The 16,213-nt window shown below is 32.4% G+C and overlaps 2 protein-coding genes across 2 annotated transcripts in view; one reads left to right on the top strand and one right to left on the bottom strand.

Annotated features, from left to right (window-relative positions):
* The window catches only part of LOC111631740, a 13,834-nt gene extending 10,149 nt beyond the window's left edge, over positions 1–3,685 (bottom strand). Inside the window, exon 1 of the mRNA XM_023376044.1 lies at positions 3,183–3,685. Coding sequence (XP_023231812.1) covers positions 3,183–3,363 — 181 coding nt within the window. The 5' untranslated portion in view covers positions 3,364–3,685. The remainder of the gene's footprint in view (positions 1–3,182) is intronic.
* Positions 3,686–12,674: 8,989 nt separating this feature from the next.
* Positions 12,675–15,768, top strand: LOC111631741 (piggyBac transposable element-derived protein 4-like). Its single transcript, XM_023376045.1, has 2 exons — positions 12,675–12,698; positions 13,360–15,768. The coding sequence occupies exon 2, from the start codon at positions 13,366–13,368 to the stop codon at positions 15,082–15,084; it is 1,719 nt and encodes a 572-aa protein (XP_023231813.1). The 5' UTR covers positions 12,675–12,698; positions 13,360–13,365; the 3' UTR covers positions 15,085–15,768.
* The last annotated feature ends 445 nt before the right edge of the window (positions 15,769–16,213 follow it).

Raw genomic sequence — 16,213 nt, 5'->3', positions numbered from 1 at the left:
TTTTTTAACCCCATTCCCGATAACCCGGCATTTTCACAAACTCGGCCACCCTTCGGTCCACATTAGGCCGAGTTTTCGAGGTTCTACTGTATTATATAATTCAATATGTTTATACATGAATAAGTGGAAAAATAATGATCTTCTACATGTAGCAATGTAGTGAACTTCTACAGGAAAGCATGAATCGCAGGCGTTGCCCCTGTAAAGTTGTTTATCCATGAGGAAAAGGAACCATTTAGGAGGCAACTTCAACACTTACAAAAATTAACAATTTATAAATATAATAAATAAATTATAAATTTTTTTACACAATAATAAAAAAGAGTGAGAATTTCTAATACATACTTAGTCTGAACTATGTCTACAAAAAGGGGTTAAACACTGTTTTTCTCTTTTAGCTTTATAAACCTGAAAATTCCTTGAATGCATAATATTGCTGGATGAAGCAGAAAATGTTTCACCTAATAAATCAGCAATACCCTGTATATCGCTGATTGTTGTGCCATTATTTTCCAGCATGGACAGAGAATTAAAAGCATATTTCCCATTAATTTTGTGGATTTTATCCCAGACTGCTTTTGAGCTAGTGAAAGATGTTATGCTAGATACATACTACCTCCAAGAATCCCTTTGGCTTTGCCTTCTTATTTTTCTGGCATTTGCCTTCGCTTTTTGAAAAGCTATCAAGTTTCTAGTAGTGGGGTATCTTCTGAAAATCCCTCATACATTCTTTTGTGCTTTAAATGCTACCTCGCAATTCTGGTCCCACCATGGTTTCGGATGCTTTGGGTATCTAGTTGATGTCTTTCCCATCGTTTTTTCGGCTTCCTGAATAATACACATAGTAACAACTTCAACTGCATCATTGATATCAGCAGTATTGACCATTTCCTCAGTTATGTCAGCCAAAGAGGAAAATGCAGGCCAATCTGCCGTTTCAAGTTTCCAGCGTGGGGGACGGGCTGTTTCACAGCTTTCTCTGCCTTGATATTTTAGAAATATTGGGAAGTAGTCGCTAGAGATTAAATTAGATCCAAAACTCCCATGAAAATGCTGAAAACAGATTCAAAGTTGCTAATGATAGATCAATGGCAGTGAATGTTCTTGATAAGGCATGGAAGTATGTTACTTCTCCAGTATTAAATAGATACAATTGCTGATTACCTATAAATCTCTCAATGGCCCTGCCTAGACTATTAATGTCAGGACTGCCCCACATAGGATTATGACCATTACAATCACCAAGTAAAAGTAATGGTGTTGGCAGCTGTTCAACCAAGGCATCCAGTTCATTCGCATTGACTCTGACATCTGGTGGCAAGTATATAGAACAAACTGTGACAGTTACGCCAATTGAAATTCTGACTGCCACAGCTTGCAGCTCTGTTGTTATTTGTACCAATAAGGATGGAATGCAATTTGAAACCAAAATAACCACACCGCCACTGGCACGGTTGTGGCTATCATCATTCTTGCGGTACAGATTGAATCCTTTTAAAGTAATTCTTTCTCCAGGTTTCAAATGGGTTTCCTGGAGTGCCACACAGATTAATGAATTAGAGGATGTCAAGTGTTTAATTTCAGAGAAATTGTTGCGGAAACCACGACAGTTCCATTAAATTATTTTATAACCCATTATGTGTTTGAGGTGACATTCTTTGTGAGAGCATCTCTCTTTAATCTAACCGGGAATTTTTCTTTTGGAGGTGATATTGGTTTTGTCACCTCCTGATTAGTCTCTTCATCAGAGATATCAGAAAACTCACTCATAGAGTGAGCCTCTGATTTTTTACATTTAGAGAGAGCCGCTTTTACTCTCTGTTTGTTTAGTGTGTTCTTACTAGCCTTTTTAGAACCCAGGTTCCTTGTTATTACCCCTGCTTTAGGTAGGAGTGTTTTTGGTTTTATACTCTCCTTTTCTGGTGTTTCTTTTGATGTAATCAGTAAACATTTCGCATGCCTGGTGAGGGATACCTTTGGGGAAACAGAAATATTGGTTTGAACTCCATATGTTTTTTGTTTTAGTGATGCACTTGAAGTGACCATACGACGTGCCTCTGGATAAGGTAAGTTGTTGACTGTTTTTACACGCTGAATTTCTTTTTCTGTCTGCCATGCAGGGCATTTGTTAGAGTAGGCAAGGTGTCCATCTTTGCAATTCACACAGCATGGAGTAGTGGTACACTCAGTGCTCTGGTGACCTTCCATTCCACACTGTGCACATACATTCTTCCCTTGACAGGATGTCTGTGAATGTCCAAACCGCAGGCATTTGAAACGACGTAGTGGGTATGGAACATATGGACTAACTGGACAGCGCAGGTATCTTGCAGTAATGAAAGATGGCAATGTCGGCTTGTTAAATGTGAGGATAAGATGTTTGGTTGGTATCAATTTGCCATCTCGACGAATGGAGATACGTTAAACAGCAGTGACACCTTGGTCTGAAAGGCCAATCTTAATTTCTGACTCTTCTTCAGATATCACACCACGAGATGAATTTAACCTTCCGTGTGGTGTGACAGTCACTTCCATGTCTCCCAGTGTCTTTATTGTTAAGAGTTTTGCCGACTGTTGAGGTGAGGCTGTTTCTATCAGTAAATCTCCCGATCTCAATTTTTGAATTTTTTTCAGGTGTCCAATAGTTGATTCAAACAGTTTTTGTATTAGGAAAAAAGAGCATTTCTATAAATGTTTTTCTCCAGTTGCGTGTATTATCAGGTAAGTAGGTTGACTGAAATTGTTTTCCTTGTTTCTTGGTACTTGATCTGGTCTTTGTTGTTTTATGGTTTTTGGGTCCATATTGAAAAATAAATATTCAGCTCCTAGTGACCCCACCCTCCATGGGGCCCAACAAGGGGATGTCGTCACATGGGAGACTCCCATAGACCGTCACACCAGGGTTTCCCAGGAGCTATACCTTCACAATGCAGTCAAGAAAAGCACATCTGAACTGACAAAACAAAACTGTACAGCAGGGACGCGTCCACCCGCTCTGCATCAATCAGTTGACTCCAAGCCGAGGTCAAGAATGACTCAACGACCAGCCGATTGACTCAAACAGAGCCTGATTTGAGCCTCCCGTTTATCCGAAGCAAAGGCCAAAGCAGTGTGTTGGGGACGTTATGTTGTCCCTCAACTACCAGGATCCCCCNCCGAAAGCAAGCTGCCCATGGGGACACCTCGTCTTTGTAAATAAGTGGCCTCGTTGAACTGGAAGACCGAAGTGTAGCACATAAGATGCGCCAGCTCCAATATTTGCTCACGGTGCCAAAGTGCATCATTCTCCCGCAGTAGCAGGTCCCTAAGAGCGCAGAAGCATGGCTGCAGCCTTATCGAAGGGAAAAGAAACACAAAATCCATGACCGTGAAGTGCGGGTCCTCACCAACCTCAATCCGCCATAACAACTCCACAAAATCAGCAGAATTGGTGGTAGAAAACTTGTAACCCTTCAATCATTCGGCAGCAATGTTGTGGATGGCCTTCTCAAACAGCCTCGTAGGGGACCTAGCTTTTGGAATTTAATAGTGACATAACACTCGTAAAAAAAATTTTTTTGTGGATTGTTATCACAAAAATAGTCTCACCAATCAACATTATAAATAATTGTAGTACATACAAGATTCTGACTTTAATATTATAATATAATTATTTTAAAAAAATTAGTAGAGGGTTTTCCTAGAAAGAAATNCCAGGGATGGTTAAGAAGAGTTACTAAACCATCTCTGGGAGGTCCCCTCACCACAGACAGGAACCCACATCGAGGAGATAAACCACTGAAAGATCATGCAAATAAGGTGTTCTGGCAGTATTATATTCCACATCAGGAAATATGCATCGATGAATCTATGGTAGGTACTAAGTGCCGTTCTGTCATGCATCAATAGTAGTAGTGGTTTGACACATACTGATCACAAAATTAATTTTTTGAGTAAATTACTATCGAATAAATTAAAATTGCAAATAAAAATTTGTTGAATGAAATTATTTCAGATCACAAAAGTAATTTTTTGATCACAAATCTTAATTTTATTGTAACAATAAGGCTGTATTAATTATTAAATTTAAATTAAATTAATTTTATTTTAACAATAAGTTTAATTATTAAAATGTTTTTAAAAATTAATTATATTTTCTAATTCACTTTATGAACTAATTTTTATTTTGATTATGAATTATTTTATAGAAGAAATATGATTGGCTGGTTTTTTTATATAAATATAGTTTTAAGGAACATTAGAATTTATTTTTAATACCGAGATTGAAAGTTGCAATCATGGAGACATATGGTTTTATTATTACTTACGACGGCGATAGAAATTATTCTGTTTCTCCTCGTTTGTACAAGTCTTTGGATACATGTATTGCTGCAGTAAATAATTTTTCTTTCGATATTCCTGATAATTTCCCTATTGTTTTACGTTATTTTAAAGTTAACAATGAAATATGGAAAGGAGATGGAAAATTTGGTTTTATAATTGTCGACGAGGATGGNATTTTACCTCTTGATAGTAGATTACATATTATATATTTAGTCATAAATTTTTATATCAAATAGTAAAATTTGCTCTTTTTAAGTTTTAAAATAATTGTGAGACCCGAAAGGCCCTGGGTCACATTTAATAATTTTTATTGATAATATTAAATTATCGACACAAAATATTACTTCATTTTTGTGAAAAACTAGTGTTTTGAACATGGGAAAAAACCAGATAACAGATGCTACTTCCTTTCACAGAAGAGAACATCCTCTGACTTTCCCTTATCTGGTTAAAAATCTCACTTAGATGGGAAATAATTACCCCTCATTCATCCCCCTTTCGTCCGTTCTCATGAGAGAGTTACTGGCCGATGATTGGTCGAAATTCAAGAGATATAAGGGGAAATTAGTCCAAATTCAAGGAGTTCTTCGACAGATCCTGAGCGTCAAACTCCACACAGTTCTCCTCCTGATGACCAACGCCCTTAAACGAGTCCCGTAGACTAAGTTCCGAGTCTAAACTTAGTGAAGATACTTTTTTTTGTGCACGTATCGATCTCCCATACGAAGAAGTAAATGAACTCTATCTACAAGGTATCCCATACCTACAGAGAAGTAGACGAACGACGACAACTAAACAGGTCATATGTTTTAAAATGATTTTGTGAGCTCTCTCTCTCGATTGCGCATCAGCATAGAATAAGTCTTTGCCTATATCTTGTCGCTTAATTGTCGTTCATCGATTATTTGTATTCGTTTTGTTTTTGAATTATTAAATTTACTCTTGTTAAATTTACTTAAATGTCTCTTAAATTGATTCCGAATCAGATCTCATACGCGTGTTTGTCCGCGCAACGAGAAAATTGACAAACTGGTGTCGGGAACCTGACGAGCATACGAACTTCACCGTTCGGATCATATAGCAATTATCGCCCTCCTATAAAAAGTTTAGAGAGCCTATCACATGATCGTGCGCCAGTAAGTGATATAGGTAATTTGCTTATACCCTTGGCTACTCCCACATAATATATAAAACAAAATTTTCATTACATGAAGTTACATTAACAGGATATACTGCATAATATTTATATTTACTTTTTATTATTTCATTTTTAACTTTTGTTTGCAAACAGATTAATCATCATCTCCTTTTGAATTTTCCAACCGAAATAATGATCATATGTTTCTTTATCTTTGATACGTCTTGTGTGTTCTGCCATTCTTGCATCATATTTTAAAATCAATTAAATTAAACCTTATAATTTACCAATATTTTTTGCAAAAATTGTCTAATTCGTTCCACAAAGTGCATCGTTGTTTTTAGCTAAATATTGTATACAAATATAACACTTTTAAGAACTTGTTATGCATCTAAATTTAATAGTCTTTGATGAAAATCGTCAATTGTTTGTTCTTTTTGCAACCTGTTTTTAGCTCCATAAAATCTTTAAGTGATTCTTGGTGTGGCAATGATAATTCATGTTCATTTAAGTGAGTTCCAAGGTGCTTCCAGTCACAAACACCATTTACTAATGCTAAAGATGAACTTGACAATTGATTATGACATAAATAGCAGTAAAAACAAAATACCTCATCTTTCAGTTTTGAATAAAGTGAGTTAATTATATTTTTCAAAGTATAAAATATTGTTATTATACAAGACATTAATGAGACATTTATAATTTTTCATTTCAAATTTCAATTTTGTAATAAAATCCAGTTATTATTTGTATTCCAATATCTTCATCAATACCAGGTAACATTTTTTTCTATAAATACCTTTTCTTTCAATTATATTTTTCAAAGTATAAAATGTTGTTATTATTTACAAGTCATTAATAAAGCATTTTAAATCTTAAAATTTTTCATTGTTTGTTTCATATTCATAGATAAAAATGGCATCATCATCAAAAAAATTAAAAATGGTGGAAGAGGATATGACCACCTATTTGGATCAGCTGTCCGACGTGGAGCTTCCAGCTGAGTCAGACACTGATCAAGATACGTATTACATGTCATCTGATTCCTGATCTGAATCAGAAGAGGGAAGTGGCCCCATTGGANGTTTCGTTCGTTCCGAGTTGGTTAGTTCTGATTGCGATTGCATCCATTTTCTTACTTTGATAAAAGGTAAAGCATATATATTTTCTTCTTTAGTAAACATCTGTGTTTCTTTTTTTGCTAGTTTTTTCTTTATACTGTATTGTATATTAAAATATTAAATATATAATTAAATATATTAATTAATACATGCAAGACTCGGGATTAAATCTCTGCATTAAATTTTTCATTTGTGATAGTATATAAATACTGTTATAGAAATTTGTACGCAAATTTTAGTTTTGCAGTGTGAATAATTTTGTTTTTATAAAACATATTACAAGTATTATTTATGAATTCATACAAAAGGATATAGTATATAATATTTTAAAAAATGTTTAACTTTATTTGATATTTTGAGAAAGTAACTCAATAAATTCATTTCATATTATTTTCATTTCGATCAGAAATGTTTTTCTATGAAAATTCAATAGATAAAATAAATTTTAATTCTGTTAAAAAATGTTTAACTTTATTTGATATTTTGAGAAAGTAACTCAATAAATTCATTTCATATTATTTTCATTTCGATCAGAAATATTTTTGTATGAAAATTCAATAGATAAAATAAAAAGCTTACTAATTTTATATATTTTTTAATGTAATTTATTACCCAATTAGAAATAAATTATACATGTTTTTTTTGTTTTCACTATATTATACTCATTTTTCAAATCAGGCAAGCTTTAGCTAGTAATTTCAATAAATATTACTTTAATTAATTAAATATCAAAATGTTTCATTTATATTTTATTTTTAAATCACTATTCATCATTCAAGACATCAAAGTTAAATTTGTAATTTTGCTGTTATGTAGTTGTGTAGAGTTATTTCATTTGGAGTTTGTAGTCAGGTTTTTGCTATGAGAAGGAGTCCATGAGCATAATAAATTTGGGAACCATTGGTCTAGACCAGGGATGGCGAACCTTTTTATGTTTGCATGCCATATTGTAAGCATTTTAAAAATAAAAAACCATTTAACTATCCAGCATAATTCTTTAATAACATAAAAACGTTTTCAAACACATTGAGCATTCATCATCAGTTATTTCTCTAATTCGAAACGGGAAATTCTGATAAAATAACTGATGATGAACGCTCAATGCATTTGAAAATGTTTTTATGTTATTAAAGAATTATGCTGGATAGTTAAATGGTTTTTTATTTTTAAGTTGAATTCTCCAGTAAGCAAGTATACAATTATATTGTAAGCATACTTAGCTTTAAAGATGTTTATGCATGCCAAAGTTTCAGACTTTGAATAACGATATTTAAAGAAATTAAACGAATGCACTTTAATTAGATTGTAAAAAAGTAAAAAAGCTGATTAAAAAAAGGATGATCGGGTGATAAACCGAAAAGATGATACAGAAATCGTATGATACATTACGTGCCAGATGATTTCTCCTTACGTGCCACTTTGGGCACGCGTGCCATAGGTTTGCCATCCCTGGTCTAGACCAAACTCCATTTGTACATCATTTGTGTGTGTGTGTGTGTGTGTGGTAGTTTGTAAGAGATGATAAAGCTGATTCTGTATGGATGCATAAAGTTTCTTATTGTCCATGTATATATAAGGTGTGACAATGTGAACAATGTTGTTTTGTTGCATCTGATATTATAACCATATTGTGTTTTGTTCAATGTGTTAGATAACAGGTTAAGTGCAAGAAGACTCAAGGAATATCCTTTAAAAATTCCTCACTTGATGTATATTTGATTTGTTTTTATCTGGAGTGTTGTGAAGGTTAAGATGAAATGCTGTTCTCCAGTGGAGCATTGTAAAACAAATGAAACAATAGACGGAGATGGATTTTGTAGATGCAAAGTGTGTGGGACACTGTAAAATGCTTTTCTGTAATCAATTATGCCATTTTTATACTTGTGTTGCTTATGAACTTGCTGTAGGATAACAGAGTCAATAAGTAGTTATTCTTTGCAACCTTTGATTTCTACAGCAGCCTTTTTTTATTGTTCTGCAAAAATGTCGTGTTCATCAATAAGACTATATTTTGTTTGCAATGCCAGAGATAAGAATATTGAAAAGTGTTAGAAGACATGTAATTAATCTGTACTGTGCAATCTTTGATCTTTAGCATTGTTGTTTTTTGGTTTCATGTGGGTTATACCCTGCTGAGAAAATCTGGCATGTCTTGTGGATTGTTGATGATATGAGTTAAATGTTTAGCTAGTTCCTGGTGCAGGGATGTAAGTTTTTTGTACCAGAAATTGTGAATATTGTCTACACCATGTGTTGTCCAATCATGTACTTTCTGCATTGTGCTATGAATGTCTTATTCCTTTATTTCAACACAATTCATACTAGGTGTCCTGCATGTCTGCTCTCCTCTTTGATCCAGCCTGCATCAGCATTGTGCATAACAGCATAACAGCAGTAGACCAAAGAAAAGACCAATAATTTGTGAGTTCTTCAGTTGGCATGCCATTGTGTTGGAAATCAGTAGTGCATTTGGTATTAATTTGTCTGTAGAAGAGTTTTTCATTGTATGTAACTAATTTATTTTGTTGTTTCCGTACAGAACAAATCTTTGATTTNTTGCGTATTGGTTCGATTATAGAACGATTGTAAACGTTTCAGAAAATTGATCAAATTGAAAATAGTTCGTTTGATTTTCGGCAATTCTCTTCAGCGGTAGGTGTTATATAACAATTACTATGGTTATTGAAATATTGGATGTAAATGGGGTTTGCTTGCAAAACCTCCGCTGACGAAGTCGCGGGTAACAGCTAGTATTATATAGAAATTTTATATTATCATCAATGAAATTTAGTAAATGATAAAAAAAATTTAATTAGTTGTTTTAGAAAAAAAAGGAAATAATTGAAGTCTGCTTGTTTCGGATATTATGACATATCCTAGTACTGTACATTCCAATTTAAATAATTTGCATAAATAAATGATATGAAATTTCTCCAAGTCATGAAATTGATTGAGTGTTCATACTGGACTTGCATAAAAAATTGCTGGTAATATTAACGTATGGAAAATTTTCATATGGAGTTTTAAATCTGAAATTTTCAAATTTGAACATAAGTAAACGGTATTATTAATAAGTTTATTTTATCTTTAGATGGTCCAAGTGTAGATTAAATCTGCTATTCCAATTAAAAATGATTCCTAGATATTTTATATTGTTGACTACTTCAAGAGGTGATACATGTAGATAAAAGGATTTCTCAAGTTTGGATATTTTAATGCTATTTCTGAAGATGATTATTGTAGATTTTGTTGTATTAATCGTAAGATAAATGGAGTTTATATAATTATTCACTTTGGTAAGCTTAGGTTGTAGTGCTATATGTGTAGGAGCCAGTAACACCAGATCATCAGCATATAGAATGTGATGGAAAGATCAGCCATCAATAATGATACCTTCTGTATCTGTTGAAAAGAGGTTATCTATTTCATTTATATATAAATTGAAGAGGTATGGAGAAAGCAGTTCTCCTTGTAAAATTCCACGATTTAAGTTTAACTCTGGATATGCCTGATTATTATAAACAATATTGATTTTATATGATGAAAACAGGTGTTTTATAGAGTCAGAAAATTTAATTCCAGCGCTGTAGTGTTTTAATTTGTTTATTAGGGTAGGAATGTATATGGAATCAAATGCTTTAGATATATCAATAAAGACAGTAAATATTTTCTTTCTTTTTCTTTGTAAATAAACTTGAATTATTGATGAAAGTAAAAAAATTGCCAATTCTGTTCCTTTGGTTTTGGTGAAAGCAAATTGTAATTGTGAATGTGAATTGTAAATCTTGTTTTAGTTTATTAAAGGATGAAATTATATTATTTCTTAATTGATCAGATTTTAAGATAATACATTTAATATTAATTTTATCATTGGGAATGTTATATATAGATTTTATGTTTTCATCCATAATCCAATGTATATTTAAGGAGTGATTCAGAAAATTAAGCACATCTTTATGATTTACATCTGTAAATGATTTTGAATAATCATAAATTAATAGTTTATTATTATTAAGTGAATCAATTTTAAATTGCATTTGCTCTTTATTAATCTTGAGTTTATATATTTCTTGGTCTGTCTTTTCATTTCTTTTGTTAATTAATTGGAGTTATTTTTTAAATTCAGCAATTTCATTATGTACACCTAATTTCTTTTAAAATATAATCAAATTGATGTCCTAATTTTTCGTTACAAGTGGTAATTAAATCAACAACCTTTGACCATAAGGCTGTAGTTTCAGTGTACAAGATTTCAGTATTTAAATTATCCGACGAAAAAATTGAAGTAAATTTCTCACCTTGTGAAGTAGGCGAATCAGTTTTTCTTGACTCCACATAGGTAGTAATCAAATTTTTTTCTCCTTCCAAAGGTTTAGCATTATTGATAAGCTGGTTAGAACGGTGAATGGATTGTCTACCTCGTTTCATAGGAGTTTTCTGTAATGGACCAGAATTCGCTATTAACAATAACATTTGGATTATCTCAGGATTTTCTATTTCAGTATAGAGAATTAAATGTATGAATACACATTTAATTATCTATACATATTGAGATAGAATTTAATTGAAGAGAGTAAAATAAAAAGTCACCAGTCACTTCGACGCTCCTCAGCAATAAATTATTGATCAGAGTAATTATATGCTAATAATATTCATAATACCTTTGGAAAATTTCAGTGAACATAAAACTGCTGTTTTTCTATACTATTTTCTAACTATATAGCAATATTAAATTCTAAGTTACCCAAAACAATCTTCAAGTCAAAATATTTTTTAAAAATTCATANCGATGAGTTTTAATGTTCGGGTCACCAATGTAGGCACCAACGTGGACGATGGTCGATTGGCACTACAATCCTTTGTTTAGTCGTAAGTAGCGGAGCTCTTGTCGAACACACCTGAACTGTGTCGTGGCAGGTCGAATAAGCGCGGTCGTCTGACGAAACGCTCACGTCATCGACGGGAGGCCCTCTGGTGGCGACTGTAGGTGCTAGCGCCTCACTTCTGTCACGTCATTTAGTTCTTCTAATACTGTTATAATTTTGTCTAAATCAAATCTGACTGTCTTCACAGAATTTAATTAATTTATTATTATTATTAACATTATTGTGCATTTTTCCTGATACTCCAAACACAAATTAATGTAATATTTTGAAAGCTAAAACTACAGATTTCCCTTTCTTCTCATGAACAAATATGCTTCTCTTTTCTAAGAGTATCTTTCTTCAAATTATTATTTGTTTTTAGGCACTGCTACTAATTTTCAATACGACATTAATGGTATTTTAAATGAGTAATTTTAAACAATTTTATAAATTATAATTCTAAAGATCAAGTACATTTTCTATCAATATAAAGATATCAAACTTAGAATATAACAATAAGAATCACCACAGATTTCTACAATCCTATAGGTACATATTTTATGTTTTTGCTAATACTTAAGCAATTCAACAAAACCCAAATTAACAAATCAATTGATAATTCATTAGAGAAAAAACTGAAATATGTGCACTATAAATCAGCTACCTCAAAACCTAATAAGATCTAGAAATTGTAGATCTGTATTGTATATATTTACAAGTTATGCAAATTCTCTTTCATTGCTTTAAAATCTGATAAGGTCTTGAATCATCTTTAGGTAATATGCAAAATCCTATTAATGAAAATACATAACTACAGCCAGAAAAACAAAATTAGAGAATATTCTTAATCCATAAGAAACAAAATAGAAAATGTGCTTTAATTCCAGATATTTTAATTTATCATCATTAAAAATAAATCATAAAATTCTTTAAAATATTGTACTTTTTGAAATTGAAAGATAGTTAATGTCACAATAAAGCAAGTTCCAAGGTGCTTCCAGTCACAAACACCATTTACTAATGCTAAAGATGATCTTGACAATTGATTATGACATAAATAGCAGTAAAAACAAAATACCTTATCTTTCAGTTTTGAATAAAGCCAGTTAATTATATTTTTCAAAGTATAAAATATTGTTATTATTTACAAGTCATTAATAAGACATTTAAAATTTTTCTTTTCAGATTTCATTCAGATTTCAATTATTAGTTATTATTTGTATTCAAATATCTTCATTATTTCAATATCAGGTAACTTTTTTTTTCTATAAATACTTTTTATTTCATTTATATTTTTCAAAGTATAAAATATTGTTATTATTTACAAGTCATTAATAAGACATTTAAAATTTTTCATTTCAGATTTCATTCAATTTCAATTATTAGTTATTATTTGTATTCAAATATCTTCATTATTTCAATATCAGGTAACTTTTTTTTTCTATAAATACTTTTTATTTCATTTATATTTTTCAAAGTATAAAATATTGTTATTATTTACAAGTCATTAATAAGACATTTAAAATTTTTCATTTCAGATTTCATTCAATTTCAATTATTAGTTATTATTTGTATTCAAATATCTTCATTATTTCAATATCAGGTAACTTTTTTTTTCTATAAATACTTTTTATTTCATTTATATTTTTCAAAGTATAAAATATTGTTATTATTTACAAGTCATTAATAAGACATTTAAAATTTTTCATTTCAGATTTCATTCAATTTCAATTATTAGTTATTATTTGTATTCAAATATCTTCATTATTTCAATATCAGGTAACTTTTTTTTTCTATAAATACTTTTTATTTCATTTATATTTTTCAAAGTATAAAATATTGTTATTATTTACAAGTCATTAATAAGACATTTTAATCTTAAAATTTTTCATTGTTTGTTTCATATTCATAGATTAAAATGGCATCATCTTCAAAAAAATTAAAAATGATGGAAGAAGATATGACCACCTATTTAGATCAGCTGTCCGACAAGGAGCTTCCAGCTGAGTCGGACACTGATCATGATATGTATTACACATCGTCTGAATACTCATCTGATTCGGAAGAGGAAAGTGGCCCCACTGGAGCAAGTGGCTCCACTGGAGCAAGTTGCTCTCATCAGGCTTTTCCTGACGAGTTGGAAGATGAGGGGTATCTTGAGGTTCTGCCACCAGAACAATCTCTGCCTGATCCTTTCCCTTTCCTAGAACAATCTGGCCCCCTGCACATGCCTTTACCTGATTCTCACCCTATCCAGTATTTTCACCTTTTTTTCACTATGTCTTTGCTATCCCTTATGGCGACAGAAACAAATAGGTATGCCCAGCAAGTGATAAATGGCATGGGAGGGAATGTGCCCCAATATCTCAAGAAGTGGCAACCAGTAACTGTTGAGGAAATAAAGGGGTTTTTGGCATTCATCCTGAATATGGGACTAAATAAAAAATCTAGCATCGCGTCATACTGGTCCACTTCTGACTCCCAAAATATTCCGTGGTTTGGGAGAATGTTTACTAAGCACCGCTTTTCTCACTTGCTACGATTCTTCCATCTCGTAGATAACAGTAAGTTGCCTGGCCCAAGGGAATTAGGTTATGATCCAAGTGCAAAATATCAACCACTGGAAGATCATGCGAATAAGGTGTTCCGGCAGTATTATATTCCACACCAGGAAATATGTGTCGATGAATCTATGGTAGGTACTAAGTGCCGTTCTGTCATGCGTCAGTTTATGCGAGAAAAAAATCATCATCAATGGGGGGTCAAACTTTGGGTGATGTGCGACTCCATTTCGCACTACTGCCTGGGATTCTTCACTTATAAAGGGGCCAAATTCCAGGCGGAGAAGCGCATCGCTTCAAAGTTTGGCCTGGCATATACTGTCGTATGTCAGTTACTGGACATGGGAGATTACAACAACAAGGCCTACCATGTATTCATGGATAATTTTTATACGTCGGTACCCCTTATTCGCCACCTATATTCCCAGGGTACTTACTGTACTGGCACAGTACGAAAAAACAGGAAAGAACTACCGCTAAGATTAAAAAATAGCAAATTCACAGTAGGCCAGATAAGGTACTTCAGATCTGGGCCTATACTGGCGTGTGGCTTCCGGGATAAAAAATCACAACCCCAATATAAACCGGTTATTCTTTTATCTAGCCATGCAGGGGCTCGCGACAACCAAATTGATAGGCGCGAGGGAGCTAAATTAATGCCCGAAGTAGTTTCTAGCTATAATAAATTCATGGGTGGGATTGATACCTTCGATATGATGTTAAACACATACTTAGATGAAAGGAGGACTAAAAAATATTGGAAAAAAGTAGCATTCAACATCATAGCCAGGATGATGTTGAATGCCTACATACTATACACTGAAAATTATTCCGGAAGTCAAAGACGACTCTCTCACGTCAGTTTTATCGAGGCGGTAGTTGAAAGCCTGGGGAGAGAATGGATGGAGGAGCGGGAAGCTGTACGTCCTCCGAAACCCCGAGGACCAGCAGGTCTCCGCAAGCTCCCAGGAAAAACAGCTTACAGGTGCATTGTGTGCAGCACCTCAAAGCACAAAAGACCACCACAAAAGCCTGTGCACGTTGTGGAAAGGGGGTGCATGCAAACTGCCTCATAAAACATCGCTGCTAGCACAGAGGTAAGTGCATAAATTGATATAATTCTGTTTTAGTTTTGTGGATAAATTTTGCATAATGTACAAAACAATGTTTTCTCTTACAGCTGTGGTTCCTGGGAGATGTTTCCGCTCCTCCATTTTCTGCCATTTATTTATTGTTAAATTATACTACTGTACATTTATTTATTGTTATATTATATTACTGTTCATTGTTATATTATCTTGTTACATTGTTATATTATCTTGTTTCATTATTATATTATCTTGTTACATTGTTAATAAAGTGAATTGTTTTTGTATATTTTGTGTTTTCTTGGTACAAATCAAAGTTAATATAGTTGCTATTCATCACTGTCTATAATTTTCCAAATTTTTATTAAATTTTGTTGATTTATCTGCAAAGTATGAAATAAAACATAATGAAGGAAATGTTAACAAATCTCTAAAAGTACGTGTTTCTGTTTAAAAGCAACATATAATTATTGTTTTAAAACACTTATCTAACCTAACTCATTTTACTCTGTTACATATCTGAGATATTAAACATCAAGAGAATAAAGTCATATTTTTATTTATTTCGTTATGACATTCATTATCTTGAAATGTTATTGAAAAACATATAATATCTGTTATTAAATACAATTCCTGAAATAACAAATTCATCATATTATTGTCCAGGTTTATTATTATTTAACTGAAGGGCGCACATCACCTCGGAAGAGATCGAATGCCAAGAGAAGAAGATCCAAATCGAAAATCATAGGAAGGAGTAAAAAAAGAGAAAGAAAGGGAAAATCTGGTAGAAAGATTATTGGCAGTAGAAAGAGAATGGGGCGCCGATAGAACGATAATTTTCGACCGGAACCGGAAACGGAATTGCTAGATTCCCGTAATCTAGCGATCAAACGGCTCTTTTCAGAGCCATTTTTTTATTGGTGAAGAGTAGCCGAATCGATTTTAATAAACATCGCTTAATTAATGCATTAAATGTGGTAGATTCGGTTTTATTTTAAATTTGCAATCGCTTCGAATGTAGAATTTGGAAATCGTTTAGAGTGAAAATTGGCTTTTTCGATTATTTAATTTTTATAAAAGAAAAATTACAATATAAAAGGTTCTTAGTTTGCAC

Source organism: Centruroides sculpturatus, unplaced genomic scaffold (assembly GCF_000671375.1).
Source record: "Centruroides sculpturatus isolate CEXI.00-Female unplaced genomic scaffold, Cexi_2.0 scaffold756, whole genome shotgun sequence".
Taxonomy (NCBI): Eukaryota; Metazoa; Arthropoda; class Arachnida; order Scorpiones; family Buthidae; genus Centruroides; species Centruroides sculpturatus.
Note: the sequence above shows the minus strand (reverse complement) of the source record. Positions and strands in the feature narration are given on the sequence as shown.

Coding starts and splice junctions, on each gene's coding strand:
- LOC111631741 (XM_023376045.1), top strand. CDS start 13,366: ATGGCATCATCTTCAAAAAAATTAAAAATGATGGAAGAAGATATGACC.